At 44.0% G+C, this 26913-nt stretch overlaps 1 protein-coding gene across 2 annotated transcripts in view; it reads right to left on the reverse strand.

Moving 5' to 3' along the window:
• Window positions 1–26913, reverse strand: part of SYTL4 (synaptotagmin like 4) — a 169290-nt gene that overhangs the window by 41504 nt on the left and 100873 nt on the right. For both annotated transcript variants that reach the window (XM_073598150.1, XM_073598149.1), the window contains exons 2-3: window positions 5862–6035; window positions 3559–3774 (exon numbers count right to left, since the gene is read on the reverse strand). In XM_073598150.1, the coding sequence (XP_073454251.1) occupies window positions 3559–3774; window positions 5862–5980 (335 nt within the window). In that variant the 5' untranslated portion in view covers window positions 5981–6035. The remainder of the gene's footprint in view (window positions 1–3558; window positions 3775–5861; window positions 6036–26913) is intronic.

Here is a 26913-nt window from a genome sequence, read left to right on the forward strand (position 1 = left end):
CAGAACAGAGAAATGCCTTGTTTACATAGGCATCTCCCTGTTCTGCCTCTCCGTGCCACAATTGCGGGCCACCGGTGGACATAGAGTCTGCGGCGTGCAAGCGCCCGCTAGCCGCCGATGACGGAGTGACGTATGGGTACGTCGTTTGGCGCCCTCGTGCTATTCTGCCGACGTATTTTGGCACGAGCCGGTCGGCAAGTGGCTATACAGAACATTTGCACTTGATAAACCGCTGCGTGAATATTGTACAACATAAAAGAATAACATTTTATTGCCCTTTCCCTCAGTTTGTCCCTTTAATTGCACTTTGAAAGGGTTCAGAATAGCTTGCAGTCATGCCGTATGTCTACACCTGTTCCAAACAACTAGAGAGGTAAGAATTTAAAAAAATGTTAGGTATGCTGTGGGAAAGGAAACACAAAACTAACATGTAAGGTTTACTCAAATTGAACTGCATAGGTGGATCTCCACTATAACCCACACCCTACTACGGGAACACTCCCAAATACTGGAGTAAGCAGCTGAACTGTATTTACTATTGGTGACTCCACTTTATACTGATTTATTGGAATACTCAGACTGTATTTCAGCTATAGCCTACTAATTCAGTAATCATTTGTGTTTTTTTTGCCTTTTTTGCGGGAGGCTTTTTTTGGTGGTATCAATTTTCAAGAGTTATTTCAAGTTTATGTAAAGCTCCATTTACACTTGTGCGACTAGTCATGCAACTTTTGGACACAAAGTCGCATGACATGTCCCAGCCCATGCATTTCAATGGAAACCGTTCAAATCTAGGCGACTTTCATGCAACTTGTGTGCCATAAACTTGCAGTGTAAACTCTGAAAAGTCACATGAAAGTCATATCTTAAAGTCTTATTAACCCAGTAGCTATATTCACTATATCCGGTCTCCCACATGGAAATGCAATTATTGTAGTAAGTATGAAACTGCTTAATACCAGTGGCAGGTGGTGTTCAATTTTCATGGGGCCCCCCCCCCAGCCACCCACCCCTCCCCCCCCCTTTCAGTCAATCAGCCAAACCACCATACCTCTGTCGCTCGATCGATCACCGCTTCGCTCGCTCATGACCTGCCAGGACCCCCTGCCTACCCCGCACTTACCCCATCCAGGTCGTGGCTTCGGCGGCTTCTCCCCTGCGTCTCCTCCCAAGTCTCAGCGGTCACTTCTCCTCCCGGCCAATCAGGACTTAGGATTCGCAGCCAATTGGGTCTTAGGACTCCCGCCCAATCGCGTCCCAAAAGTTATCGCGTCTACAAATGATTATTTATTTATTTTGTAATGGTGGCGATCAGCAATTTTAAGCGGGACTGCGACGTTGCGGCGGACAAATCTGACATTAACTGACATATTTTGGGGACCAGTGACACTAATACAGTGATCAGTGCTAAAAAAAAAAATATATACACAGTCATTGTACTAATGACACTGGCAGTGAAGGGGTTAACATCAGGGGCGATCAAAGGGTTAAGTGTGCTCCTAGGGAGTGCTTTCTGACTGTGTGGGGGAGGTGCATTGGCTGGAGGAAGACAGAGATCTGTGTTCCTGCTTAGCAGAAACACAAGATCTCCATCTTCCCCTCTCTCAGAGTGGCGGTCTGCCTTGTTTACATAGGCAGTCGGCCGTTCTGCCCCTCCAGAGAACATTTGGCGGGTCTTGGCGGACCCGCTGTTGGGCTGCCGCTATGTCCAATCACAACGGGAGCGGTTTGCCGGCCACGCGTGCGCCCCAGACCCTGTGCACAAAATCGCGTACCTGTACATGATTTGGCGCAGGGGGGCGGTCCATAAGCGGTGGGTAACTTTGTGCTAGTATTCCAGCTTCACCATGTAGCTAGTTCGTTTCTCTTTCACTCTCTACTGTGCGATTCACATGCAATCCGAGTCCAGTGCCATTTCATCCCCTTTGGTTTAATGGGCTGAAATCGTGCTAGACCGACCCAAAAGTAGTGCATTCACTTCTTTCTAAAACATACAGCAACCAGATAGCATGCTACTAATGTACCACGCAATTCGGTGCACTCTGCACTGCGTTTGCAACCTGCTTTTAGCGCGTCATTAACCACTTGCTTACAGGGCACTTAAACCCCCCTCCTATCCAGACCAATTTTCAGCTTTCAGCGCTGACGCACTTTGAATGACAATTGCGCGGTCATACAACACTGTACCCAAATGAAATTTTTATCATTATCATATCACCACAAATACAGCTTTCTTTTGGTGGTATTTGATCACCTCTGCAGTTTTTACTTTTTGTTAAAAAAAATGTAAAAAAAAGAATTAAAAAAAAAAAAAAAAAATTTTTAAATTTTTTTATATTTTGTTATAAAAAAATTTAAAAACGGGTAATTTTTCTCCTTCATTGATGTACGCTGATGAGGCGGCAGTGATGGGCACTGATAGGCGGCAGTGATGGGCAGCACTGCCAGGTGGCACTGATTGGCACTACAGGTGGGCATTGATAGGTGGCACTTGTGGGCACTGTTAGGTGGCACTTGTGGGCACTATTAGGTGGCACTATTTGGTGGCACTGATGAGGCAGATGTGCCTCTTCCACTTGGGGACCGATGTCCCTCACATCCGAGCAGGTGATCAGCTTTTTTTTCTACTCATGAGGTCAGCGTGAGTAGAAAAAAAAAAAAACGATTACCGATCTTTTGTTTACATCAGGGTTCTTCAAACTGCGGCCCTCCAGGTGTTCAGGAACTACAATTCCCATCATGCCTAGTCATGCCTGTGAATGTCAGAGTTTTACAATACCTCATGGGATGTGTAGTTCTGCAACAGCTGGAGGGCCATAGTTTGAGGATCCCTGGTTTACATCATGTAATCAACTGTCATTGGCTGACAGTTGATCACATGGTAAGGGGCCGGGACCGGCCCCTTACTCGGATCGGTGATCAGCCGAGTCTCAGTGACTCAGTGATCACAGCGCCTGCAGGGAGCGTGCACAGGGGAGGCCGTCATATGACGGCCTCCTGGGAATTCAGGTCCGCGCTGTGGCCGTCATTCGGCCATAGCGCGGATGTGTAGTGGTTAAAAAGGAGCTCCAGTTTCCCCCCAAAAAAATTAAAAGTCAGCAGCTACAAATACTGTAGCTGCTGACTTTTAATATAAAGGACACTTACCTGTCCAGGGATCCATCGATCTCTACGATTCTTCAATTGGCTTTGGGTTCAGGCGTCGGCATCTTGGGTAAGGGAAGCTAGCTAGTCCCGGAAGCCTGCGGGGGAAGGATCATTGTAGAAACTTCTTTGTAGATCACTGCAGCGATCTGAGCCAGGAGTGGGAGCTGGTACCTGTCAAAACTAGGTACCCGCTCCCCCCCATAAAAGTGCCAAATGTGGCAGTGAAGAGGGTGGGGGGGTGCAAACAAGCAGAGCTTCCCTTTTGGATGGAGCTCCACTTTAAGTTGACACCTGCTGCAGATCGCAAATGCAGTGCAGTTTGGACGCGGTGTGGGAAACGCGCACGGAATGTGGGTTTCCCGCACCGCGTTCTGGTGTGAACTGGCCCTAACAGACAGAAATAGAACTCACCCTTCCTTGATGCAGACTTTGCACTTCCAGCCCCCGGTAGCAGTCTCCATCCTGCAGTCTTTGCACACTAGGTGGTTACAGCTCCGGCAAGTGTTGGTTCTGGGGAGCACCCGGCCCACATTCTGCTGGCAGCGGGCGCAGGCCCTGTCGCTGTAGCGCTGGCTCCCCCTTTTTGCTCCTTTCCTTCGTATTTCAAGGAGTTCATTCTTCAACCGCCTGTTAAAAGAGAGAACATGAAGATGGGAATCCTGGAAGTCCTGAAGGTAACATTTCTACAATTACTTTTCTGATAGCGTGCAGAATGGCGATTCTTAGAAATAAGCTAGATCTGCTGTGTTCCTAGATCCACCTACCACAGACACATCAGGAAAGTCTTTCCCCACAGTGGGCTTCCTCATTTGGGTTGGATGCCGCATAAAAAAGGTGAAAAGCTCCTTGTACAGTGCCTTCAAAAAGTATTCATACCTCTTGAAATGTTCCACTTTTTGTCAGGTTACAACCAAAAACGTAAATTTATTTTTTGGGGATTTTATGAGATAGATCAGGGTTCTCCAAACGTCTCAAACAAAGGGCCAGTTTATTGTCCTTCAGACTTAAGGAGGGCTGGACTGTAGCCAGCAGGGGCAGAAAATGTCACAGGCCCGACATGAGTGAGAATAAATATGGCCTTAGGGTTGGTGGTCAATAGGAGTAGTGTCCCTATTAGTAAGAGGAATAGTATCCTATCATTGGTATCATGGAATCAATAGTGCCCCATTGTTGGTGTCAGTGGGAGGAATAGTGCCCCAAGGGTCGGATAAAGGCAAGCAAAGGGCCACATCTTGCCCTCAGGCCGCAGTTTGGAGTCCCCTGTGATAGACCAACACAAAGTGGCACATAATTGTGAAGTGGAAGGAAAATGATAAATGGTTTTCAAATTCTTTTACAAAAATATGTGATAAGTGTGGGGTGCATTTGTATTCAGCCCCCCTGAATCAATACTTTGTAGAACCGCCTTTCACTGCAATTACAGCCGCAAGTCTTTTTGGGGATGTCTCTACCAGCTTTGCACATCTAGAGAGGGACATTTTTGCCCAATCTTCTTTGCAAAATAGCTCAAGCTCTGTCAGATTGGATGGAGAGCGTCAGTGAACAGCAATTTTCAACCATTTTCTAACTCATGAATATGCTTTAATCATAACCATTCCATTGTAGCTCTGGCTGTATGTTTCGGGTCGTTGTCCTGCTGGAAGGTGAACCTCCGCCCCAGTCTCAAGTCTTTTGCAGACTCTAACAGGTTTTCTTGTAAAATTGCCCTGTATTTGGCTCCATCCATCTTCCCATCAACTCTGACCAGCTTCCCTGTCCCTGCTGAAAAAAAGCATCCCCACAACGTGATGCTGTCACCACCATGTTTCACAGTGGGGATGGTGTGTTCAGGGTGATGTGCAGTGTTAGTTTTCCGCCACACATAGCTGACCAGAGCACCTTCTTCCACATGTTTGCTGTGTCCCCCACATGGCTTTTCACAAACTGCAAGCGTGACTTCTTCTAATTCAACAATGGCTTTCTTCTTGCCACTCTTCCATAAAGGTCAGATTTGTGGAGTGCACCACTAATAGTTGTCCTGTGGACAGATTCTCCCACCTGAGCTGCGGATCTCTGCAGCTCCTCCAGAGTTACCATGGACCTCTTGGCTGCTTCTCTGATTAATGCTCTCCTTGCCAGGCCTGTCAGTTTAGGTGGACGGCCATGTCTTGGTAGGTTTGCAGTTGTGCCATACTCTTTCCATTTTCGGATGATGGATTGAACAGAGCTCCGTGAGATGTTCAAAGCTTGGGATATTTTTTTTTTTTTATAACCTAACCCGGCTTTACACTTCTCTACAACTTTATCTCTGACCTGTCTGGTGTGTTCCTTGACCTTCGTGATGCTGTTTGTTCACTAAGGTTCTCTAACAAACCTCTGAGGGCTTCACAGAACAGCTGTATTTACATTTTGAAAAACATTCATCATTTTCCTTCCACTTCACAATTATGTGCCATTTTGTGTTGGTCCATCACATAAAATCCCTATAAAATACATTTAAGTTATTGGTTGTACCATGACAAAATGAGGAACATTTCAAGGGGTATGAATACTTTTTCAAGGCTCTGTAGTGGCTGCAGAAGAGGAGCTAGGAACTTTAAGAAAGACCTCTCACCAATAAAAAAACTCTAAAACTGAGAAGCCAGGGAGATACCTAACGCAAACCAACATCCACCTACAACTGAAACCACTTCTAAAAAAAAAAAAAACAAATAAAATATATATTTCTTTCCAACCTGATCCGTACGTCTTCAGTTTTCCGCAAATCCTCGTCTCGTTGTAGGACTTGAAGGATGAGGTCTCGTTCGGTCTCCGAGAGGAAAGACAAATTCACCACTTCTGTGGTTTGCGTCATAGTGGCTCTTGTTTTTCCTTCTAGATTGTGAAGCTCACCTCAGTCATGTGACAGCCTGCAACAAATGTGATAAAGAAAAAGTAAAATATTCATATAAATGAGGAAATTAATCTTGCTTGCTGGCCATTTCAAGCATCCAGCACATACATTTAAAAGTAGACATCCACCCAGAATCAATTTAAATGCATCGCTACCCCCACTGGAGCTGCTGGTAAATTTGGTTCTTTTTCTCCCCTCGGAGCACACATAAGGCACATAGTATTTTCTGCATTCTTCCATTTTAGTTTAGGGTTTTTCTTTTTTTTTTTTTGGATACAAATAGGGAGCGTGGGATTCCCCGGAACTGCAAAACTGTACAATGTGAGAACTACTTAACTTCTGGCTGTACTACACAACTCCTGGACTCCTTGCACTGCACTGGCACAAACAACGTCCCACTGGATCTTTAGCCTGACTGTGACCTTTGCTCCCTCCAGAGTCTCAAAAGCACCACTTTCTTCAGCACTGGGGTCATGTACTCACATAGCTCCAGGATCATTGGTTGCCTCCTGCCGATATCCACCAGGCTTTTCCCTAGTAAGGGAGATGTAGACTCGCACCGCTTCTGGACAATGTGGGCTCTCTCCCAAAGCTTCCTCCTGGCTTTCTCTCGTGAGCTTTCTCCAGACCCAACTGGATCCTTGAACTAGGATTTGTAAAATGGGCCACCCAAATAAGCCTAGCTGGGACCTCTATCTTCAGGCTCTCTTCCTCCCAGACTTCTGCCCTAGGGGTCTTCTCCTGCAGGACTGGACCCAAGAACACTGAGGTCTCAGACTACTTATGCGCTCTCCCTCCCCTCCACCTTCTAGGCACACCTCCCCATGGACTGGCTGGAGTTCCATAAATATTTGGGCTGCCTGTTCTGCTCTCCTCCTACAATGCTTCAATAGCCTCTAGAGCAGGGGTCCTTAACCCCCCGGGGCCGCAGACTGGTGAAGGCCCGTGCCCTGCTTGAAGCTGGGCCACGCGAGCTGCACTGAAGGAAGTGAGCGGTGGCGATCCGAGACCAGAGCATCACCGAATAGAAAATGGTTAAGACATGACTCAGATTGTGGTACCACATCCAAATATGAATACAGAGAGAAGGAACCAGAGGTGAAGATGGACTTTAAATTGGAGCCACCAGTAGACCCAAATGAAAAAGAGAGCACTCAATATAATAAAATTTCTAAATTTATTATATAATCATAATAAAACCATTATGTAAAAACAAACATAGAAAACAAGTATTCCAATGTATATAAAAATGGTATTGTCCTAAATTAATGTGTCCAATATGAACACAAGAGAACCTGTGGGTATACCCATAGATATCATGGACTCTGTGGTGGGTCTATATAGAAGGTCCTTCATATCAGGACCCTGCAGGAAATCAGGGCACAGAGGGATCATTACGCGTTTCGCTTTTCAGCTTCCTCAGGAGATCCTATTGGTACCAGATTGCAGTTAAAAAACATGGAACGCCCAGCCCAAAACCACCGGGGGAGACAAAGGAACAGTGTGCAGGTAGCCCCAATGTGAGAGTGCATCAGGTATGTTTCAGCCAGAAAAGGGAGCTTGTCATTCAGCGAGAGCTAACACCATACAAAGAGGTTATTCAGAGGATCAAGTCCAATAAAACAAGTCTTGGAGAGATGCAAGACGTCTATTTAAAATATTCTAGTACCATTCTTCATGAATAAAGATCTCCAAAGACCATATGTCCACTTATGTGTAATGCACTCTGCTAATATTTGTGCCGATCCTTGCTGTAATCGAGCCCCCGACTCAGGTAGAGAGGGGACATCACAGTTTGCATCACCCCCTGGGTGGCAGGCTACAGCGACAAGCAGCATCTGGTGGCTGTGGTGAGATGAGGTATCTTTCTATTATAACGTAATAATAGAAATAATGTGTTTCAATCATCCCGACACTATGGTGTCAGGATAGCATATAGAGAAAGCTGGCACTCCAGTACATCGGCTATAACCAAAAGCTCTTTAATAAGTTTGTGCAATACAGTCATATAAAAATCCAACGCGTTTCAGCCTCCAGACTGCACAGCAGCCGAAACGCGTTGGGTTTTTACATGACTGTATTACACAAACTTTCATAAAGAGCATTTGATTATAGACGATAAACTCACTAGAGCACCAGATTTCTCTATATACTATTTGAAGATTGGAGGTTAGCTGAGACCTTTCTAGCTGGAAGCCCGTGCTTTTAAGCTGTGGATGGTTAAGGAGGTAGCAGCTCTGTTTCACCTGTCTTAGCCATGGTGTCGGAATGGTTGAAGCGCTAACACCCGTCCCCCAACCCCACACACCCGCCCAGGTCCTTGGAAAAAATTTTCTTATATGGAAGCGATCCCTGTTGCCTAAAACTTTGGGGTACGCTGCTCTAGAAGACAGGGAGAATTTGCAGGGGCAGTAAAGGCGGGGCTCATCCACAGGGTTTTACCACTCCCTAGGCAGACTATCATTGCCACCGCTCGAAAAAGCAATCAGAGGTAGATTGCTTTTCAGAGGGCTTTTCTCACCACTTATTTTAACCCTCAGAATGCTAAACTACTGCACTGCACGGCATGGCAGTTGCGGCACAAACTCATTCACTTGAGTGGTTTGCGTTTAGTGGCATTACTGCCTGTCAAGCGGGACAGGTTCATTTTTTGCTCCTCCTGTGGTCTGTGACAAAGCTCAGCCTTGTATGTCTCTCCTGTGATGAAATACAAACATTCCGAGCAGTTATTTCTGGAGATCTGCTCAGAGGTGAGCAGTGGATGCCGCCCAGACATTTGTATACCTTTCCATCCCCGCCAGCTCTATGGATCAGCCCATTATCTGTGCGTAGACCTGCAGTTGAATTAGAAGGTGTGGAGCGAGCCGGGTGTGGTGACCTCACACACCCAAAAAGGGGATCAACTCTGCTTATCGCCGGCTGGACAAACACCAGATAAAAATAAATCAGACTTAGGAAAACTTCCAATCTGTGTCCTAAATTACAGATCAATTCCAGGAAGGTGGAAAGAAAAGAAATATACTCAAAACTGAAGTGTGATCTGATTATATTTTATCTTTACAGAAAATAATTCTTTGCTATGGGATATGTAGAAACAGCTACCTCCACCCGAAACTACTACTACCCAGAAGTAGAGTGAGAAAGAAAGAAAGAATGAATAAAGAAAAAAAGAATAAAAAAGAAAGAAAGAATAAAAAAAAGAATAAAAAAAAAGAATAAAAAAGAAAGAAAGAATAAAAAAGAAAGAATAAAAAAGAATAAAAAAGAAAGAAAGAATAAAAAAAAAGAAAGAATAAAAAAAGAATAAAAAAGAAAGAAAGAATAAAAAAAAGAATAAAAAAGAAAGAAAGAATAAAAAAAAGAATAAAAAAGAAAGAAAGAAACAAAGAAAGAAATTTCTTTTTTATATATTATATCTTCCCTGGTTAATCCCATACCTCCCAACTGTCCCACATTTCCAGGGACTGTCCCCGATTTCGAACAAAGTCCCTCTGTCTCTCCTTTTGCTCTGATCTATATAGTTGTATATAAAAATGCACTTTTTACTCCTTCAAAAAGGGTTTTCCAGCGCTAAAACTTTCATCTGATTTCTAAATTGCTGAATCTGTAAATTTCAAAAGCCAATATAAAATGAATAGTACTGGCAAAAAAGCACTTGTGGGTTTAACTAATCTTTTTTTTTTTTTTTTTTAAATAATTCCCCATTGACCACTTCAGCTCTGGAAGATTTAACCCCCTTCAATGACCAGGCCATTTTTTGCGATACAGCATGGCGTTACTTTAACCACTTGCCGACCGCCGCACACCGATAATACTTCGGCACAATGGCAGCGGTGGGCAAATGGGTCCCCTTTAAGAGGGGGGATAGAAGGCGCGCGCTCCGCCGCATACGTGACCGTTCCCGTGGACTCGAAGTCTGCCGGTCTCCCGGCGATCGTGTCACGGAGCCTCAGAATGGGGAATGTAAACAGGGCATTTCCCCGTTCTGCCTTGTGTCATGACAGAGATCACCGCTCCGTCATCGGGAGCAGTGATCGTTGTCATGTGACTAAAAGCACATCCCCCCCACAGAATCACTCCCTAGGACTCACTTAACCCCTTCATCGCCCCCTAGTGGATAACCCCTTCACTGCCGGTGTCATTTACACAGTAATCAGTGCATTTTTATAGCACTGATCGCTGTATAAAAGACAACGGTCCCAAAATAGTGCAAAAGTGTCCAATGTGTCCCCCATAACGTTGCAGTCCTGATAAAAATCGCAGATCACCGCCATTACTAATAAAAAAAATAACTAAATAAAAATGCCATAAATCTATTCCCTATTTTGTAGACGCTATAACTTTTGCACAAACCAATCAATGTACGCCTATTGCGATTTTTTTACCAAAAACATGTAGAAGAATACATATCGGCGTTTTTTATATATTTTTGGGGGATATTTGTTATAGCAAAAAGTAAAAACCACAGGAGGTGATCAAATACCACCAAAAGAAAGCTCTATTTGTGGTAAAAAAAGGACATCAATTTTCTTTGGGTGCAACGTCGTACGACTGCGCAATTGTCAGTTAAAGTAACGCAGTGAAGGGGGGGTAAATGTTCCAGAGGTCAAGTGGTTAGGGTACAAAACCTTTTCATGTCCAAAGCCCCCACCCCCTAAGCTACATATTCGACATGTGCGGTTCATTTCGTTCTGAATTAAATATTCTGACAAATTTTTCCATTTTCGGATATATCCGAATACCCGAATTACAGTATAAAACAAAGTTGACTGAATGCTCCAAATAACGAAATTAGATTTGTCCAAACTTTGGAAATTCGGACTGAAATTCAAATAGAATTTTACATCGAACTACAGTCGAATTCTAACTGTACACATATTTCTGAAATCAAACACTGTGTGTTTTTAGAGTACCATTGAGAAATAATGCTGTTTTTGTTAAGCCAAATGTGATTTAAAGAGTCATTGTAATGATTTGACGAAGATTTTTCTTTTGGTTTGTTCACTTTGCTGATTCAAACGTTTCAAAATCAGGAAAAAAAAAAATAAAATAATTTGGTAAATTCGAACAAAATTCTAAAAAGACATAAAACTAATTCTGAATACGAATAGAACAAATTTAACAAAACTAAATAACTAGATTAACGAATCAAAATAAATTTTTTCATCATGCACGTCTACTAAATACTTACCTGATCCCGATCTCAATACTATCACTTTAAGGCCTCATGCACACGAGACGCCAGTGCAAACTCTGCTGAACACGTTTTTAAAAGCTGAAACCGGCGTTTAAAAACGCCCGTTTTGCCGCTTTTGCATGCCGCATTTGCGTCTAGAAGCGTCTGCAGAGCAGAAAATTACATTTTGCGACCAATTTTTGGGGCCCCATATCTCGGGGGCCACTTGGTGTTAGGAACCCCAAATTTGGTGTGCTAACACAGTGGAACTAGCACTACAACATATCTATATACGTATGTTGTAGTGCTAGTTATGCATACAACATATCTATGTACATATTGGGGTTCCTAGCACTAAGTGGCCCCGAGATACGGGGCCCCAAAGTTGGGTCACAAAACGTCAAGCACTTCTGCAGCAGAGAATGACATTTTGTGACCCAAATTTGGGGCCCCATATCTCAGGGCCACTTAGTGCTGGGAACCCCAAATTTGAATATGTTATAGTGTTAGTCCAACTGTGTCAGCACACCAAATTTGGGGTTCCTAGCACCAAGTGGCCCCGAGATATGGGGCCCCAAATTCGGGTCACAAAATGTCAAGCACTTTTCTGCAGCAGAGAATGACATTTTACAACCCGATTTTGGGGCCCCAAAGTCGGGATGTAAAAAAACACTTATAAACGCAAACGTGGCTAAACGCGGTACCGGCGTTTAGCCGCGTTTGGCGTCTGAAACGTGGAAAACGTTTGCGTCTGAACCCATTTTTTTGCTTCTGGAAAAACAAGGTTAAATGCAACTGCCTAAAAACGCCAAAAAACGAGATATGTGTACATGGACACATAGGATAACATTGAATGGGTTCAGGGGCAGTTAAAAAAAAGTGTCCAACTGCCTCTGAACGCGCGTTTAACAGCGCCTCGTGTGCATGAGGCCTAAAGTGAGGTTTTGCCCAGACTGCTGGTTGGAAGCTAAACAGTGGGGACCTTGAGTGGAGAGTGTGAACAAGTTTTGCTGGTAAATGCTGGGTTGCTTTTTTAAGTTCTCTTGGGGGCTTTTCCTTGTAGCTTTTTAACACGTTTTCCTGTCACTTCTAAAAACAGACTTTTTTTTTTTTTTTTCTTTCCTTCCTTCAGCCTAATAATTAAGGGGAGTGGTTAATTGGTCACTTGGTGTTAATTGGTGCTTGAGGCCTATATAGCTTTCTGTAAAACTCATTTTGAGCCTGCTAGAACTTAGACCAAGTGGAACTGGACTAAGTGGCGAGTTGAAAACCAGCGTGGAAAACAGGGAGGTTAACACAAGGGTCAAAGTACCTGTGTAGTGTGAGTGTGTACCTGTGTATTGTAAGTTGTAAATTGTAAGTACATGAATTCTGGGAGTGCATGTGGGCTGTATTGAGTATTAGGGTCAGGTAGTACCTGCGTATTGTGCGAGTACCTGAGTGTACTGTGTGTGTGGATCGTTAGTACTTGTGCATTGTGTGTGCATATGGGTCTGCAAGTACCTGTGTATTGTCTTGTTGAGTATAATGCCCTGTACACACGGTCGGACATTGATCGGACATTCCGACAACAAAATCCATGGATTTTTTCCAACGGATGTTGGCTCAAACTTGTCTTGCATACACACGGTCACACAAAGTTATCGGAATATTCGATCGTTCTGAACGCGGTGACGTGAAACACGTACGTCGGGACTATAAACGGGGCAGTAGCCAATAGCTTTCGTCTCTTTATTTATTCTGAGCATGCGTGGCACTTTGTGCATCGGATTTGTGTACACACAATTGGAATTTCCGACAACAGATTTTGTTGTCGGAAAATTTTATATCCTGCTCTCAAACTTTGTGTGTCGGAAAACCCGATGGAAAATGTGTGATGGAGCCCACACACGGTCGGAATTTCCGACAACAAGGTCCTATCACAGATTTTCCATCAGAAAATACGACCGTGTGTACAGGGCATTAGTGTTAGGAAGCTAGTTAGGCAATATGGACAGGGTAGAATCCCCAAACTTCATTAAATTAGTAGGTATGATGCCCCGGAGGGTGTGGAGATGCGACTCGGTATTAAAAAAAAAATACGAAAAAAAAAAAAAGTTTTACATGTGCCCCGTCCCACCGAGATTGCGTGCAGAAGCGAACTCAAAACGTGAGTAGCGCCCGCATATGAAAACGGTATTCAAACCACACATGTGAGATATCTCCGTGATCAGTAGAGCGAGAGCAATAATTCTAGCCCTAGACCTCCTCTGTAAGTCTAAACATGCAACCTGTAGAATTTTTTAAAACGTCGCCTATGGAGATTTTTAAGGGTAAAAGTTTTTCGCCATTCCACGAGTGGGCGCAATTTTAAAGCGTGACATGTTGGGTATCAATTTACTCGGCGTAACATTTTCTTTCACAATATAAAAATTGGGCTAAAAAAATGGGCCAACTTTACTGTGGTCTTATTTTTTCCAAAAAAAGTGCGCTTGTAAGACCGATGCGCAAACACGGTGTGACAGAAAGTATTGCAACGACCGCCATTTTATTCTCTAGGGTGTTAGGAAAAAAATATATATAATGTTTGGGGGTTCTAAGTAATTTTCTAGCAAAAAAACCTGTGTTTTTAAACTTGTAAACACCAAATCTCAAAAAAAGCTCGGCCCTCAAGTGGTTAAATAAGGGCATTAGCCAATGCATCCCATTGGGTAATAAATTTAAAAGAGTGAACAAAAAGTCCTGAATGGCTTAACTCCAATGTAAAAATGCATATAAAAAGCAAAGGAGAAGGCCTTCAAAAAATACAAGGTTGAGGGATCATCATCAGCATTCAGACTTTGTAAAGAATGCAACAAGAAATGTAAGGGTGCAATTAGGGCGGCTAAGATAGAACATGAAAGACACATAGCGGAGGAAAGCAAAAAACTATCCCAAGAAATTCTTTAAGTATGTAACAAAGGGAGGACAGATCATATTGGCCCTATAAAGAATAAGGAAGGACATCTGGTTACAAAGGATGGGGAAATGGCGAAGGTATTGAATTTATTCTTCTCCTCAGTCTTCACAAGGGAATTGGGAGGCTTCAGTAACCAAAACTGCAGTGTTTATGACACATCACACACATCACATCACAGAAACCTGACATTTTAACAGGGGTGTGTAGACTTTTTATATCCACTGTATATCTCCAGAAGGCCAGAAGGCCAGGCATTGAGAGGTAAGTCTTTCTCATTATTGGATCCTGCTCATGAGGACAAACATGAGTGACACAGTATTTCCATCAACACAAAGGTGATTAACCGGACTCCACCTAACCGGAGAGACTTGCCAAGGGAGGAACCTCCACACCACCCGGAGACAGGTATTTCTTAAGAAATCAGCCGTAACATAACAGTCATACAACAGACTGAACACACAATAATAAAAGTTATTCAAGAAGAGCATTAAGAAATGGAGAATGTTCATTTTTTTATGAGCTGCAAATATAGTAAAGAGTCGATCGTCCAAAACAAACGATTAAATAAGACACAAACATCAACTGCTACTTTTTAAGGTTCTCCAGCCTAAAATATATTTGTTTATGGACAGTTTTTTTTCCCCGAAAATTGATGAATAGCTGAACATTTGTGAAAACACATGGCCCTAAACTGAACCGCTCACAGTAAAAATTTGGTCTTACAGGTTTTGATGGCTGCAGTATTGATTACAATATATTTCTGTTGTAGTGTCTTACACACAGTTTTGGGGGCAAATGCCCCAGAATTGTTGGTTAGAAGAAGAAAAATGTCCTCTGGCATTTGTGGTCAGTGGGTGGAAAAAATGCCTTTGTGTTAGTGGTCAATGGAAGGAAGAATATGCCATTGTTGGTGGACAGTCGGGGGAAGCATACCATGGCGTCAGAGGAAGAATGCCTCAGTGTCAGAGGTCACTGGGAGGAAGAATGCACCAGTGTAATTGGCAAGTGGGAGAAAGATTGCCACAACCTCAGTGGTCAACGAAAGCAAGAATGCCTCGGTGTTAGTAAAGAGAAGAATGCCTCGGTGTTAGTAGGGGGTAGAATGCCCCGGTGTCAGTGGAAAGGAAAGCAATGCAAGGAAGTATGCCCCCAGTGCCAGTGGGAGGAAGTATGCCCCCAGTGCCAGTGGGAGGAAGTATGCCCCCAGTGCCAGTGGGAGGAAGTATGCCCCCAGTGCCAGTGGGAGGAAGTATGCCCCCAGTGCCAGTGGGAGGAAGTATGCCCCCAGTGCCAGTGGGAGGAAGTATGCCCCCAGCGCCAGTGGGAGGAAGTATGCCCCCAGCGCCAGTGGGAGGAAGTATGCCCCCAGTGCCAGTGGGAGGAAGTATGCCCCCAGTGCCAGTGGGAGGAAGTATGCCCCCAGTGCCAGTGGGAGGAAGTATGCCCCCAGTGCCAGTGGGAGGAAGTATGCCCCCAGCGCCAGTGGGAGGAAGTATGCCCCCAGTGCCAGTGGGAGGAAGTATGCCCCCAGTGCCAGTGGGAGGAAGTATGCCCCCAGTGCCAGTGGGAGGAAGTATGCCCCCAGTGCCAGTGGGAGGAAGTATGCCCCCAGTGTCAGTGGGAGGAAGTATGCCCCAGTGCCAGTGGCCAATGAAAGGAATTATACCCCAGTGTCGGTGATCAGTCAGAGTAAAAATTACCTAGTGTCCTTGTTTAGTTGGAGGAAGACTCCCCCACTGTCAGTGGGAGGAAAAATGCCCAGGTGCCAGGCATCAGTGACAGAAAGAATGCCCTGGTGACAGTGTCAATGTGCTAAAGAATACCAACACATGTGAATGCACCCCTCCCTTACATGAAAACACTGCACCCAGGGCAGCTGCCCCTTCTGTCATAACCAGGGCTGGCGCCAGCAAAAGGGGGCCAAGGCGGTTCCCTGAGGGCACCGGGAGAGTGGGGGTGCCAAAGCCAGGGGTCCCCCACCCGGTCCTTACCCCAGCGCCGGCGGCTTGCCCTGCTCCCACCTGTACACAGTTTAGCAGATACTGACTTTCAGGCGGCGCAGCATAGCCCCGGCCGGGCAGCATTAACTTTAGCTGCTCGCCTCTCCTGACTCTAGTCCCAGTGTTTTGCCAAGAAAGTTCCTCTCGGTGGATAAGGACCCCCCTGCGCAGTAGGAGCCGGCGGAAATAGCTGAAGCAAAATAGAGAAGAAATCAGTTGTACACGGTGCCTGTAAGAGGGCTCCTCGCAGGCCCGCTTCGCTCGCCACGCTTCGGGCACGGCCTCGCTTCGCTGGGCTCTTTTTTATTCCCCATCTAGGTCCACTTGGATGGTGGGGCTTCAGCCTGGACCCAGGGCGCAGGCGCCGTGTACAGCTGATTGAAGATTTTCATCTTCGGCTATTTTCGGCGGCGCCTGGTCATTCGTACTGCGCAAGCGCTTGCGCAATACAGGTGGGACCTTATCCGCCGAGGAAACTTTCTCGGCAAGACATCGGCGCTACCACTACACTCCTCCTGTGCAGAGAGACATCTGCGACTCGAAGACATCACCCCCCTCAGATAATTCCCGGGACCCGCAGCACAAGGATTATTCCTCCTCTGTCTGAAAATCGTCAAATAGCTCAGGCGGAGTAATCCTTGTGTTGCGGTTCCGCCAATTAAACTAAAGTTCCGGCCCCCTCTTCTCTACCACTCCACCGAGGCTTTTGAAATTGCCTGATTGGTGCTACATTGAGTTGAGAGGAAACCATACACAGACTTTAGTAAGTAGTATAATCTGGCAACAGTGAATTTGCACACACTTCATCGATTGTTTTTAAACCTGACCTCAGTTCATCTTCAGGTTACCTTTTGTTTCTTTAATTTAATGAGGATTGGCCTGGGGACCAGGAATGAGGATAAACCAGCTAAGGAACGGATCACAATTTAACCAGACAAGTTAAGCAAGGGCGATCACCTGGACTGGCCGGTTGACTCCCAGCAATAAACTACACAAAAATCCACGTTAGTAAATTTAGGTTTATGTAATGTACGTCCTACCCAACAACAAATTTACAATCAGAACTAGAACCACATTTTTTTCTTTTTTTTTCTTTGAAGGGCTCTTGCACACAGGCCGTATATTGGTGCGTACCCGTGTAGGTGGGGCACCCTGGAAATTAAGCTGCTGCATAATTTTGCCCATAGACACGCATTACTGAATACCCTGTACAAGTTCGCATGTACAGGTGCATAGTATATTTTTAAAAACATAATTTAGCGATTGAAAAATATGCCCATACGAATATTTACGTGTATAGCCACGTACGTCATATACTGTAATGCATGTGTAGCGCCCTGGGGTTTAGTCATGGAGCTCCTCACCAAATTCTTTGTCTGGAGTCGCTACTGTAGTTCATTACTAGGGATCCATTGAGTTCTCCCCAAGAGTGCTTTCACACTCACAGCACCCGGGCGTCGGAGGTAAAGCGGCGCTATTTTTAGTGGCGCTTTACTGTCGTTTTAGCGGCGCTATTTGGCCGCTAGCGGGGCGGTTTTAACCCCCGGTAGCGGCCGAAAAAGGGTTAAATCCGCCCACAAAACGGCGCTGCGGCGGCGCTTTGCTGGTGATATGGCAGCTATGAGTAAGCACTCCCTGTGAGTGCGAAACGCGTCAGCTGATCCCTGTACACTTCTGCTGTGGTGTTTTTGCATACCTCCATGATCCAACTTTTTTACTAATAAAGGCACTTATAATCATACCGGTGTGCGGCTTCCAGATCCCTTCGCTTTTCTCTGCCTTACCTCGCATCAGCCAGCACCTGGGACTCTCCTCTTGAAGGATGTTGCTAGCCTCTCTTGTCCACTGATTGGAGCCTACCTGAGTGGTGGAACCTTCTCTGCCTAGCTTGCATTACTGGATATGGCAGCGCTGGCCCATTGATTTCAATGGGCAGGAGCGGTGTATTCACCGCTGCAAAGAAGCTGCTGGCAGGACTTTTTGTGACGCCCTGCCAGCGCAGCGTCCCAGTATGAAAGCACTCAGGCTTTCACACTGGGTTTGCAGCTGAGGCTTTTTTCAGGCGCTATGTTTAGCGCTGTAGCGCCTGAAAAACGCCTCTAGTGTGAAAGGGGTCTAAGTTTGGCCTGGTTGTACTTTCCTCTTCTACCACCAGGTGGCCGGGCAATTGGAGGTATTAGATTGAGAAGGACAACTCAAGGTCAGGTTATGGGTATATGGGGTATCTCAGCCAATGGGCAGGGATTTTGTTGAATCCCTTGGCCTGCTGAGAGAGCCTATATATTCGGGTGAGGTCAGGTGATCCATGTTCTTGTGTGCCACCCAGACCACTGTCTGGATGAACATGTGTTGTCTTCCCGGGGCTGCTAGGCCGGACAATGGGCCTATCCCAGGGGCATCTAGCTGCCAGGCTGTCTGAGGGCCTATCCAGAAGTAAGAGGGTAGCACAGGGTCGCGACTGTGGCTTGCAGTCCAACCAAAAGTGATGGTTCGGCCGACCGGAGAACCTGTCGTGGTCAAAGATAGAGGGGAACCTGTCGCTACTAAGGGACCAATCGCCTTTACCAGGGACCACAGTGAGTAACTGAAGCAAGTACCAGGAGCAGTATTCTCACCAAACGGGCACGGTGAAGAATTGGGAAACTTCAGGCAGCGATCAAGTCAGGGACTCAACCAGCGGAGGTGACGCTTGCAGAGCGGCCTTGTGTGCCAAGCCAGGGACCGAGCCAGTCAGCAGATGTGAAGTTTGAAGGTATCCGAAGTGCCAAGCTAGGGACCCAGCAGGGAAGCATGGGTGACGCTTGAGGGAGATGCCACCACAAAAGCCTTGAGGAACTCCTGGGATTCAGATTTAGTGAATCAGAGGGTCCAGCGAGAGACCAGGAGCTCAAGGGGCTGAAGAACTACAAGGAGAAGTTGTAGTACAGCTGAGAGAACTGATACTTTGAATTAGGAACTGTTGAAGACTGTTGCCATAGGAGACAGCAATCCTGAACGTGCGGATGTGGCACCTTGCTGGGGCCTTTCCCTGTACGGCTGTCCACCTATTGAAGTCTCAGAGTCTAGCATTTGAAATTGCAACTACTTAAGGGTGTCCTGGCCCCAAGCCTCTTTCCCCTGCAAAATATAAAAAGGACTGTCAAAGAAATAAAACCTCTTTACATCCAAAAAGTGTCTGGCGCCCAATGACTTTTACCACCTTTGCACCCACTATGCCTCACAACCCACCACTTATTGAAGGATGTCAGTTATCTTTGGCCTTGAAGGTTCTGATTAGACGGGAAGAGGTGAGAGATTCTGCTACACATGTCTATGGGCAAAAATACGCTGGGCACCTCGCATATTTTTTCTTTGTAGGACCAATCATTCTAACATATGGCCGTGTACAAGAGCCCTTCAAGTGCCATTAAACCCAAAAGCAATAATATATTATTCCCTTCACCTCCAGAAGGCTTTACCCCCTCTTCATGACCAGGCCATTTTTGCTATTCAGCACTGCACTACTTTACCTGGTAATTGTGCGGTTATGCAATGCTGTCCCCAAAAAATGTATACAATTTGTTTCACACAAATAGAGCTTTATTTGTGCTATTTGACCACCAATGTTTTTTTATTTTTTTTTTTTTTTTTTTATTATATAAATAAAAAAAAAGACAGAAATATTTTTTTTACTGCCTGCTATAAATCACATTCAGTAAACTAAAAAGAAAATTTCTTATTAAACTTAGGCCAAAAATGTATTCTGCTACATGTCTTTGGTTAAAAAAAAAAAAAAATCCAAAGAAGTGTATATTGATTGCTTTGCATGAAAGTTATAGTGTGTGCAAACTATGGGATATATACTGGAATATTTATTTATTTTTTTATACTAGTAATGGCAGCGGTCAGAGACTTATAGTGGGACTGTGTTAGTGCGTTAGGAAATCTGACACTAACTGACACTTTGTGAGAACTGCTTAAAAAGGGGTTGTAAAGTCTCAGGGTTTTTCACCTTCATGCATTCTATGCATGAAGGTAAAAACCTTTTGTGGTGCAGCTGCCACCCCCCCCCCCCCCAGAGCCCCCCTTTTACTTACCTGAACCCGATCTTTCCAGCCATGAGAACGAGCCCAGCAGCTCCAGCCGCTATCTTGGGTCCTCATTGGATAGACTGATAGCAGCGGGAGCCATTATCAATCAAATCCAGGGACACGGGAGCTTGGGGCGGGGCAGAGTCCTGCTGTCTGTGTTAATGGTGCAGCAGCAGGACACGGGAGCTCGCCCGCACGAGTGCCCCTATGGAAATCGGCTCCTTGCGGGGGCACCTGATGTGGGGAGGAGCCAAGAGCGCCGTCGAGGGACCCCAGAAGAGGGGCAAGTATAAAATGTTTGTTTTTTTTTAAACAAAAATCCCCCCCAATCCTTAATATCACTTTAACTTCCACTGACACAAATACAGTAATCAGTGATAATACTACACACTGTCACTGTACTAATGACACTGGCTGGGAAGGGGGTAACATTTAGGGGCGATCAAAGGCAGTGGTGGCTGGTGCTCAAAAATTTTTTTTTTTTTTGGGGGGGGCTCTCACTGTGCCCCCCATCATCTGCCCGGGACTTAACCTGTCTCGGTGGGGCAGTGGGTGATGGCGGCAGGCGGCGAGCGATGTCCTCAATGTCTTCTTCTCCTGTCCTCTCCTATGATTGGATGCCTGATTGGCTGAAACGACAGGCGCCATGATTGGACGCCTATCAGGTGACGGGTAACAGACCCGAGCACCTGATTGGCGGAGAGGCGGTTCAGCGTTAGGAAAGCAAATATTAATTCGCTTTTCTAACACAGCTGGGTGAACTGTGAGTGCCAAGCATGGCGCTCGCTGTTTACCTATTTTGACGCCTATTAGAACCTATGGCCCCAATCAGGTGCTTCAAAACCCCCCTGCCGCTGTAATTCTGGCGCCCGAAAAAGGGGCCGGCAGCGGTGGCCATAGATAGATTCATGCAATGCATGAATCTGTCTATTGATGATAGAGGGGGCGGCGCCCGTGCGCCCTTGTGGAAGCACCGCCACTGATCAAAGGGGTTAACTGTGTGCCTAACAATGTGTAACGTGTGTTGCTTTTTACTACAGATCAATTTCTTTCTTTTCCCTGCTTTGTAGGGATAAGAAACAGGAGAGACGGTTTCAACCTGTACAGAGCTCTGTGTTGTTTGTCAACACAGGGCTCTGGGCTGTAAATGGTCACAGCCAATCAGCAGGTCCCGGCCAATGATTCACAGCTGGGACCTGCTGATCGCAGGGTAGTAGGCGGGCAGGGGGCGTGTGCACACCCTGAACCCGGAAATGGGCAGCGATGAACAGGTACATTGCGGTGCCTGTAGGAGCCGCCCCAGTCGTAGTATATGAACTGCGGTGGGTCTGCAAGTGGTTAAAATGCAACTTGACAGTTCTTAGGTGTGATGGCTGCATTCGTTTCCTTTTTTAGACTTACTTTCCTGTATTTTCGTCTGGTGATTCAGCCAGCGAGTCTGTTTTTCACTAGAACAAGCTCTCCAGCAGAATGTATCCGTTTACATGGGTGAGACAAACCACTTAACAATGGCAGGGGTGCTTACTATGATCATATTTTATTTGTTTATGTAAAACCTTTATCCTGAAAGGAAACAAACCGTTTGCTGTAACTGATTAGAAAGTGTTAGCTGGAGTTTGGCTTCAATTTGTTAGTGTATCTAAATCTGCTAGTCAGCCAATCTAACATTCCCCTTCCCCCAGTCTAACAATGCTGTTGTCCAAAAGGTGCCCCCTGTGCTCCTTCCTCCAGAGTGGGGGCTCTCTAATACAGGAGGTGTGTTATTGGCCAGATCACCAGGTGAAAACAGAGGGGGGGAAAAAAGCCAAAGAACAGAAAACGAATGCAGCCACCACATCTATTGATTGGTCAGCTGCCACAGGACGACCGCCGCGTGGCGGATCACAAAATACAAATGTGATCCCGCACTTCCTGGTAGCGGGCGCAAAATGCGTTCTGGCGGCGGTTCGCTCCCGCTGTGATTATGCGCAGGCAGGAGCCAATCGCTGGGGAACTGCGGACTCGATGTCCGCCGGCACACCGCCGATCGTTCAGTACAGAGGCACAATGGCAGTCTGCCTATGTAAACAAGGCAGATTAACGTTCTGTCAGCGTTTTCTGATGTGCTTTTATAAAAGCACACCAAAGATGCAGCATGCAGGACTTTTTAAATCCGCAGCACACTGGTGTGAAGCGTCCCATAGGATTTAAAAAAAAAGATATTTTTAATTGCGTTTTTCTTTTTTTAGGAAGGTAAAAAGCAGTATAAACGCGTCAGTGTGAAAGCGCCCTTGGGGTAGGTTCACATATATGCATGTGGGCGATGCGTTTTTGCAGCATGTTTTCCATTGCGTTTTGCATTCTTGTTTCATGTGTGCTTTTAATGTGTTTTTGCATTTTTTATTATTATTATTTTTTTAAGTGTTGATATTGTTGTTTGAAGGTTTATTCTGTCATGCAGGAAAACACAACAAAAATGCACGTACATGCATTTTTTTCTGCATTTTTTTATGCAACGCAATTGAATTCTATGGGGGAGACTTACTAAAGCTTTGGTGCAGCTCTGCATAATAACCAATCAGCTTCCAGGTTTTGTTGCCAAAGCTTATCTGAACAAGCTGAAGTTTGACGCCGATTGGCTGCCATGCACAGCTGCACCAGATTTTAGTAAATCTTCCCCTATGGAGCCAAAAATGCACCGTGCTGCATGTAAAAAAAAAAAAGTCCCAGCACCTTTCCAAAAAACGCATTACAGGAAACTGCATAGATGTGGACAGGAAAGAAAGTTATATGGATTGTAGTGCGTTTTTGTGGCTCTGCAAAACGCACTAAAAAAAAAAAAAAAAAAAAAAAAAAAAAAAAAGTAGAAGAAGACACATAGATGTGAACCTAGCCTAAGGGTGTTTTCTCACTGCTCCATTGAAAAGAATGCATGAACACGCTTGCATTCTTGTACGTGTTTCAAGTGCGTTTTCTAGTTGACTGGCTCCAATCACACATGTGTGAAACAGACATGTGCCTCAAATGCACCAAAAAAACACAAATCATGGTGTATTTTTGATGCGTTTTTGGTGCACTTTTGAAAAGCGCACCAAAAATGCAGCTTGCAGGACTTTTCAAAATGCAGGACTGTGATTTAAGAAGTCCCATAGGATATAAAGGGGAATGTTTTTTATTGCGTTTTTCGTGCATGTTTAGCCAAAAAAGTTTTGTTTTTTTTAAAGCGTTTGATGCGTTTTCCATTCATTTTTTCCGAGGATCTGAATTTTTGGTGCGCTTTTGAAAAGCGCACCAAAAAGAAGCAGCATGCAGGACTTTTCAAAACGCAGCACTGTGGTGTAAAGAGTCCCATAGGATTTAAAAAAGGGAAATATTTTAAATTGCATTTTCCTTGCGTTTTTTTGGCCAAAAACACAACAGCTAGGCGTTTAAGCGTTTGATGCGTTTTCCACTCATTTCTATGGGGAGTTGCGCTTTTCAAAAGCACACTAAAAAACGCAACTCCCCATAGAAATGAATGGAAAACACATCAAAAGCTTAAAACAAAAAAAAACAAAAAAAAACAAAAAAAAACAAAAAAAAAAAAACAAAAAAAAAATTAAAAAAATCGCACAAAAAAAGGCATCGAAGAGACAGCATGCAGGAATTTTAAAAATGCAGGACTGTAGTGTAAAGAGTCCCAAAGGATTTAAAGGGGAATCTTTTTATAGCATTTTTCTTGCATTTGTAGACAAAAAAAATGCAACCGCTGTGCGATTTGTTTTAAGGTTTTTGATGCTTTTTCCATTTCTATGGGGGAGCTGCGTTTTTTGGTGTGTCCTGTAATATAAAGAGTCCCATAGGATTTAAAAGGGGAAGATTTCTATTGCATTTGTCTTGCATTTTCAGCCAAAAATGCAACCGCCAATGCGGTTTTACAAGCGTTTGATGCGTTTTCCATTCATTTCTATGGGTAGCAGGTTTTTTTTTTGGCGTGCTTTTGAAAAGCGCACTAAAGAGGCAGCATGCAGGACTTTTTGAAATACAGCACTGTGGTGTAAAGAGTCCCATAGGATAAAAGGGGAATATTTTTATTACGTTTTTTCTTGCATTTTTTTAGCTAAAAAAAATGCAATCGCCGTGCATTTTTTTAAAAAAGTGTTTGATGCATTTTCAATTCCTTTTTTTACGGGAAGCTACATTTTTGGTGGGCTTTTCAAAAGCGCATCAAAAGAGGCAGCATGCAGCACTTTTCTAAATGCAGCACTGTGGTGTAAAAGAGTCCCATAGGATTCAAAAGGGGGATATTTTTCTTGCGTTTTTCTTGCGTTTTTTTTTTTTTAAGCAAGGTAAAACTGCATCAGTGTAAAAAGGGCCCTTCGAGAATGCCTTGCATTTTTCCTCACTGAATAAAAGGAGTTCTCTGATTGGAGGAGGTGGAGATGGTAACGTTACCCCCTCACCCTATAATGCGTTAGAATGGCTCCGCATAAAAAACGCATGGAAATCACATAATAAAGCATACTGCACAAAACAAGTGAATGAGCCCCGAGGTTTTGGCGTTCATGAATTACACGTGAAGCACGCTGCACCATGATTTAGAACGCCGCGCCATTCTGGTGAATAGAATGTCCTGGGCTCGGGGGAAATCACCTTGTTGTTTATTCTCTCTTTTTTTTTTTTTTTTTTGCGCTCAGCCCGGCCCGTCCTGTTCAGGAACATTCCACACCTGTTTACTAATCCGACTGCGGCCGGTGTAAAGGGATCCGACATTCAATACAGGACAAAAGTCACACAGGCATTTTACAGGCAACTCTCCTTTCCAGAGATAATGAGCCGAAAACTTCATAAACAAAACCTGCTCCAATGAGCAGCAAAACGTTTCCGATCTGAGCGTCGCAGAAATAGTGGAAAAACAGCTTATGGTGCGGTTATTTTTCTTGGCACCCAAATTGCGGGTAGCATTCAGCCGTGTAATTTGCCCTGCATTTTCCTTGCGACAAAAAACGTGCACAAGATGCACAAAACAGCCATTGCAAAAAAAAAAAAAAAAAAAAAGCGCACGGCTCAGCGCCAAACTTAGGTGCGTGACCTTCTTTAGCGTGTTTTTTTTTTTAAAGGGAGGGAGGCCCATTCAAATGAATAGTATCACTCCACAAACACGCTATAAAAACAATGCAAAAAAAAAAAAAAAAAAGGGAGATGGCGGCAACATCGCCAAGGTCCCGTTCACTCCTGAGCGATGCCACCGTGATGCCTTTTTTAGCACTTTTTTGCGTGTTTCTATAGAGCATTTTTAGAGCGGCACTATTCATTTTTAATGGCGCCCCCCCCTCCGCACCAAAAGTGTGCCAAGGCTGCAGTCACACCTGAGCGTAGCAACTTTGAGCGTTTTCCCGGCGTGTTTTCACGTGTTTTTATGAGTGCTTTTGGCTCGTTTTTATGCACAACTTTTTTTTCACAGCGTTTTTGAGCTTAGCCAATAGAGAAAACTATCATCTGTTGCTAGGTATTTCAGCTTTTTTAGCCTTTATTATTTTTTTTATATTATTATTCATTTATCATTATCGTTAGGGTAAGGGGTTAGAGTTAAGGTTATGTTGGGGTTAGCATTATTAATTTTCTTTATTAGGGTGTTACTACTACTACTACTACTAATATGAACACTACTACGAATATGAATACTACCACTAATACGAATATTACTAATATAATACTACTAATACTACAAATACTATTTCTACTACCACTAATATGAATACTAATACTACTAATATGAATATTACTACCACTAAAAATATTACTAAATACTACTAGTACTAATACTAAAAAAATACTACTAACACTACTAATACTGCCAATATAAAATACTAATGCTAATACAAATACTAATACGAATACTAATTCCACTACCACTGCTACTACTAAAAATACCAATAACACTACTACTATTAATAATACTAACACTACTAATGCTAATAATTAATTATTTGATATTTTTTAAGGTTAGGGGTTAATTAATTTTTTTTCATGTATTATTGCATATTAAATGTATTTTATTTATGATGATTTTTATTATTTGTGTATTTAGTAGATATTTATTTATTCATACATTACTACATTTTATCTTTTACATCTTTTCATTTGAGCAAAAAATCACTGAAAAACACGCGAATGCACACACAAAAATGTGCGAATGGCACGTTTCCATTCATTTCCATGGGAATAAAAACCATCAAATCTGCCCGACTCGAGCTACAAAAAAAAAAAAAGCTCCAGAACTTTAACGGCTTCAGCCCCGGAAGATTTTACCCCCTTCCTGACCGGAGCAGTTTTTGTGATACGGCACTGCGTCGCTTTAACTGACAATTGCGCAGTCGTGCGACGTTGCACCCAAACAAAATTAATTTCCTTTTTTTCCCACAAATAAAGCTTTCTTTTGGTGGTATTTGATCACCTCTGCGCTTTTTATTTTTTGCGCTATAAACAAAAAAAAGCGACAATTTTGAAAAAAAAAGCAATATTTTTTACTTTTTGCTATAATAAATATCCCCCAGAAATATATAAAAAACTATTTTTTTCCCTCAGTTTAGGCCGATATGTATTCTTCTACGTTTTTTTTTTTTTTTCAAAAATTATCGCAATAAGCGTATATTGATTGGTTTGCGCAAGAGTTATAGTGTCTACAAAATAGGGGATAGTTTTATGGTATTTTTATTAATTTTTTTTTATTAGTAATGGCGGCAATCTTT

The sequence above is a fragment of the Aquarana catesbeiana genome, linkage group LG09 (genome assembly GCF_042186555.1).
Source record: "Aquarana catesbeiana isolate 2022-GZ linkage group LG09, ASM4218655v1, whole genome shotgun sequence".
Lineage (NCBI taxonomy): Eukaryota > Metazoa > Chordata > Amphibia > Anura > Ranidae > Aquarana > Aquarana catesbeiana.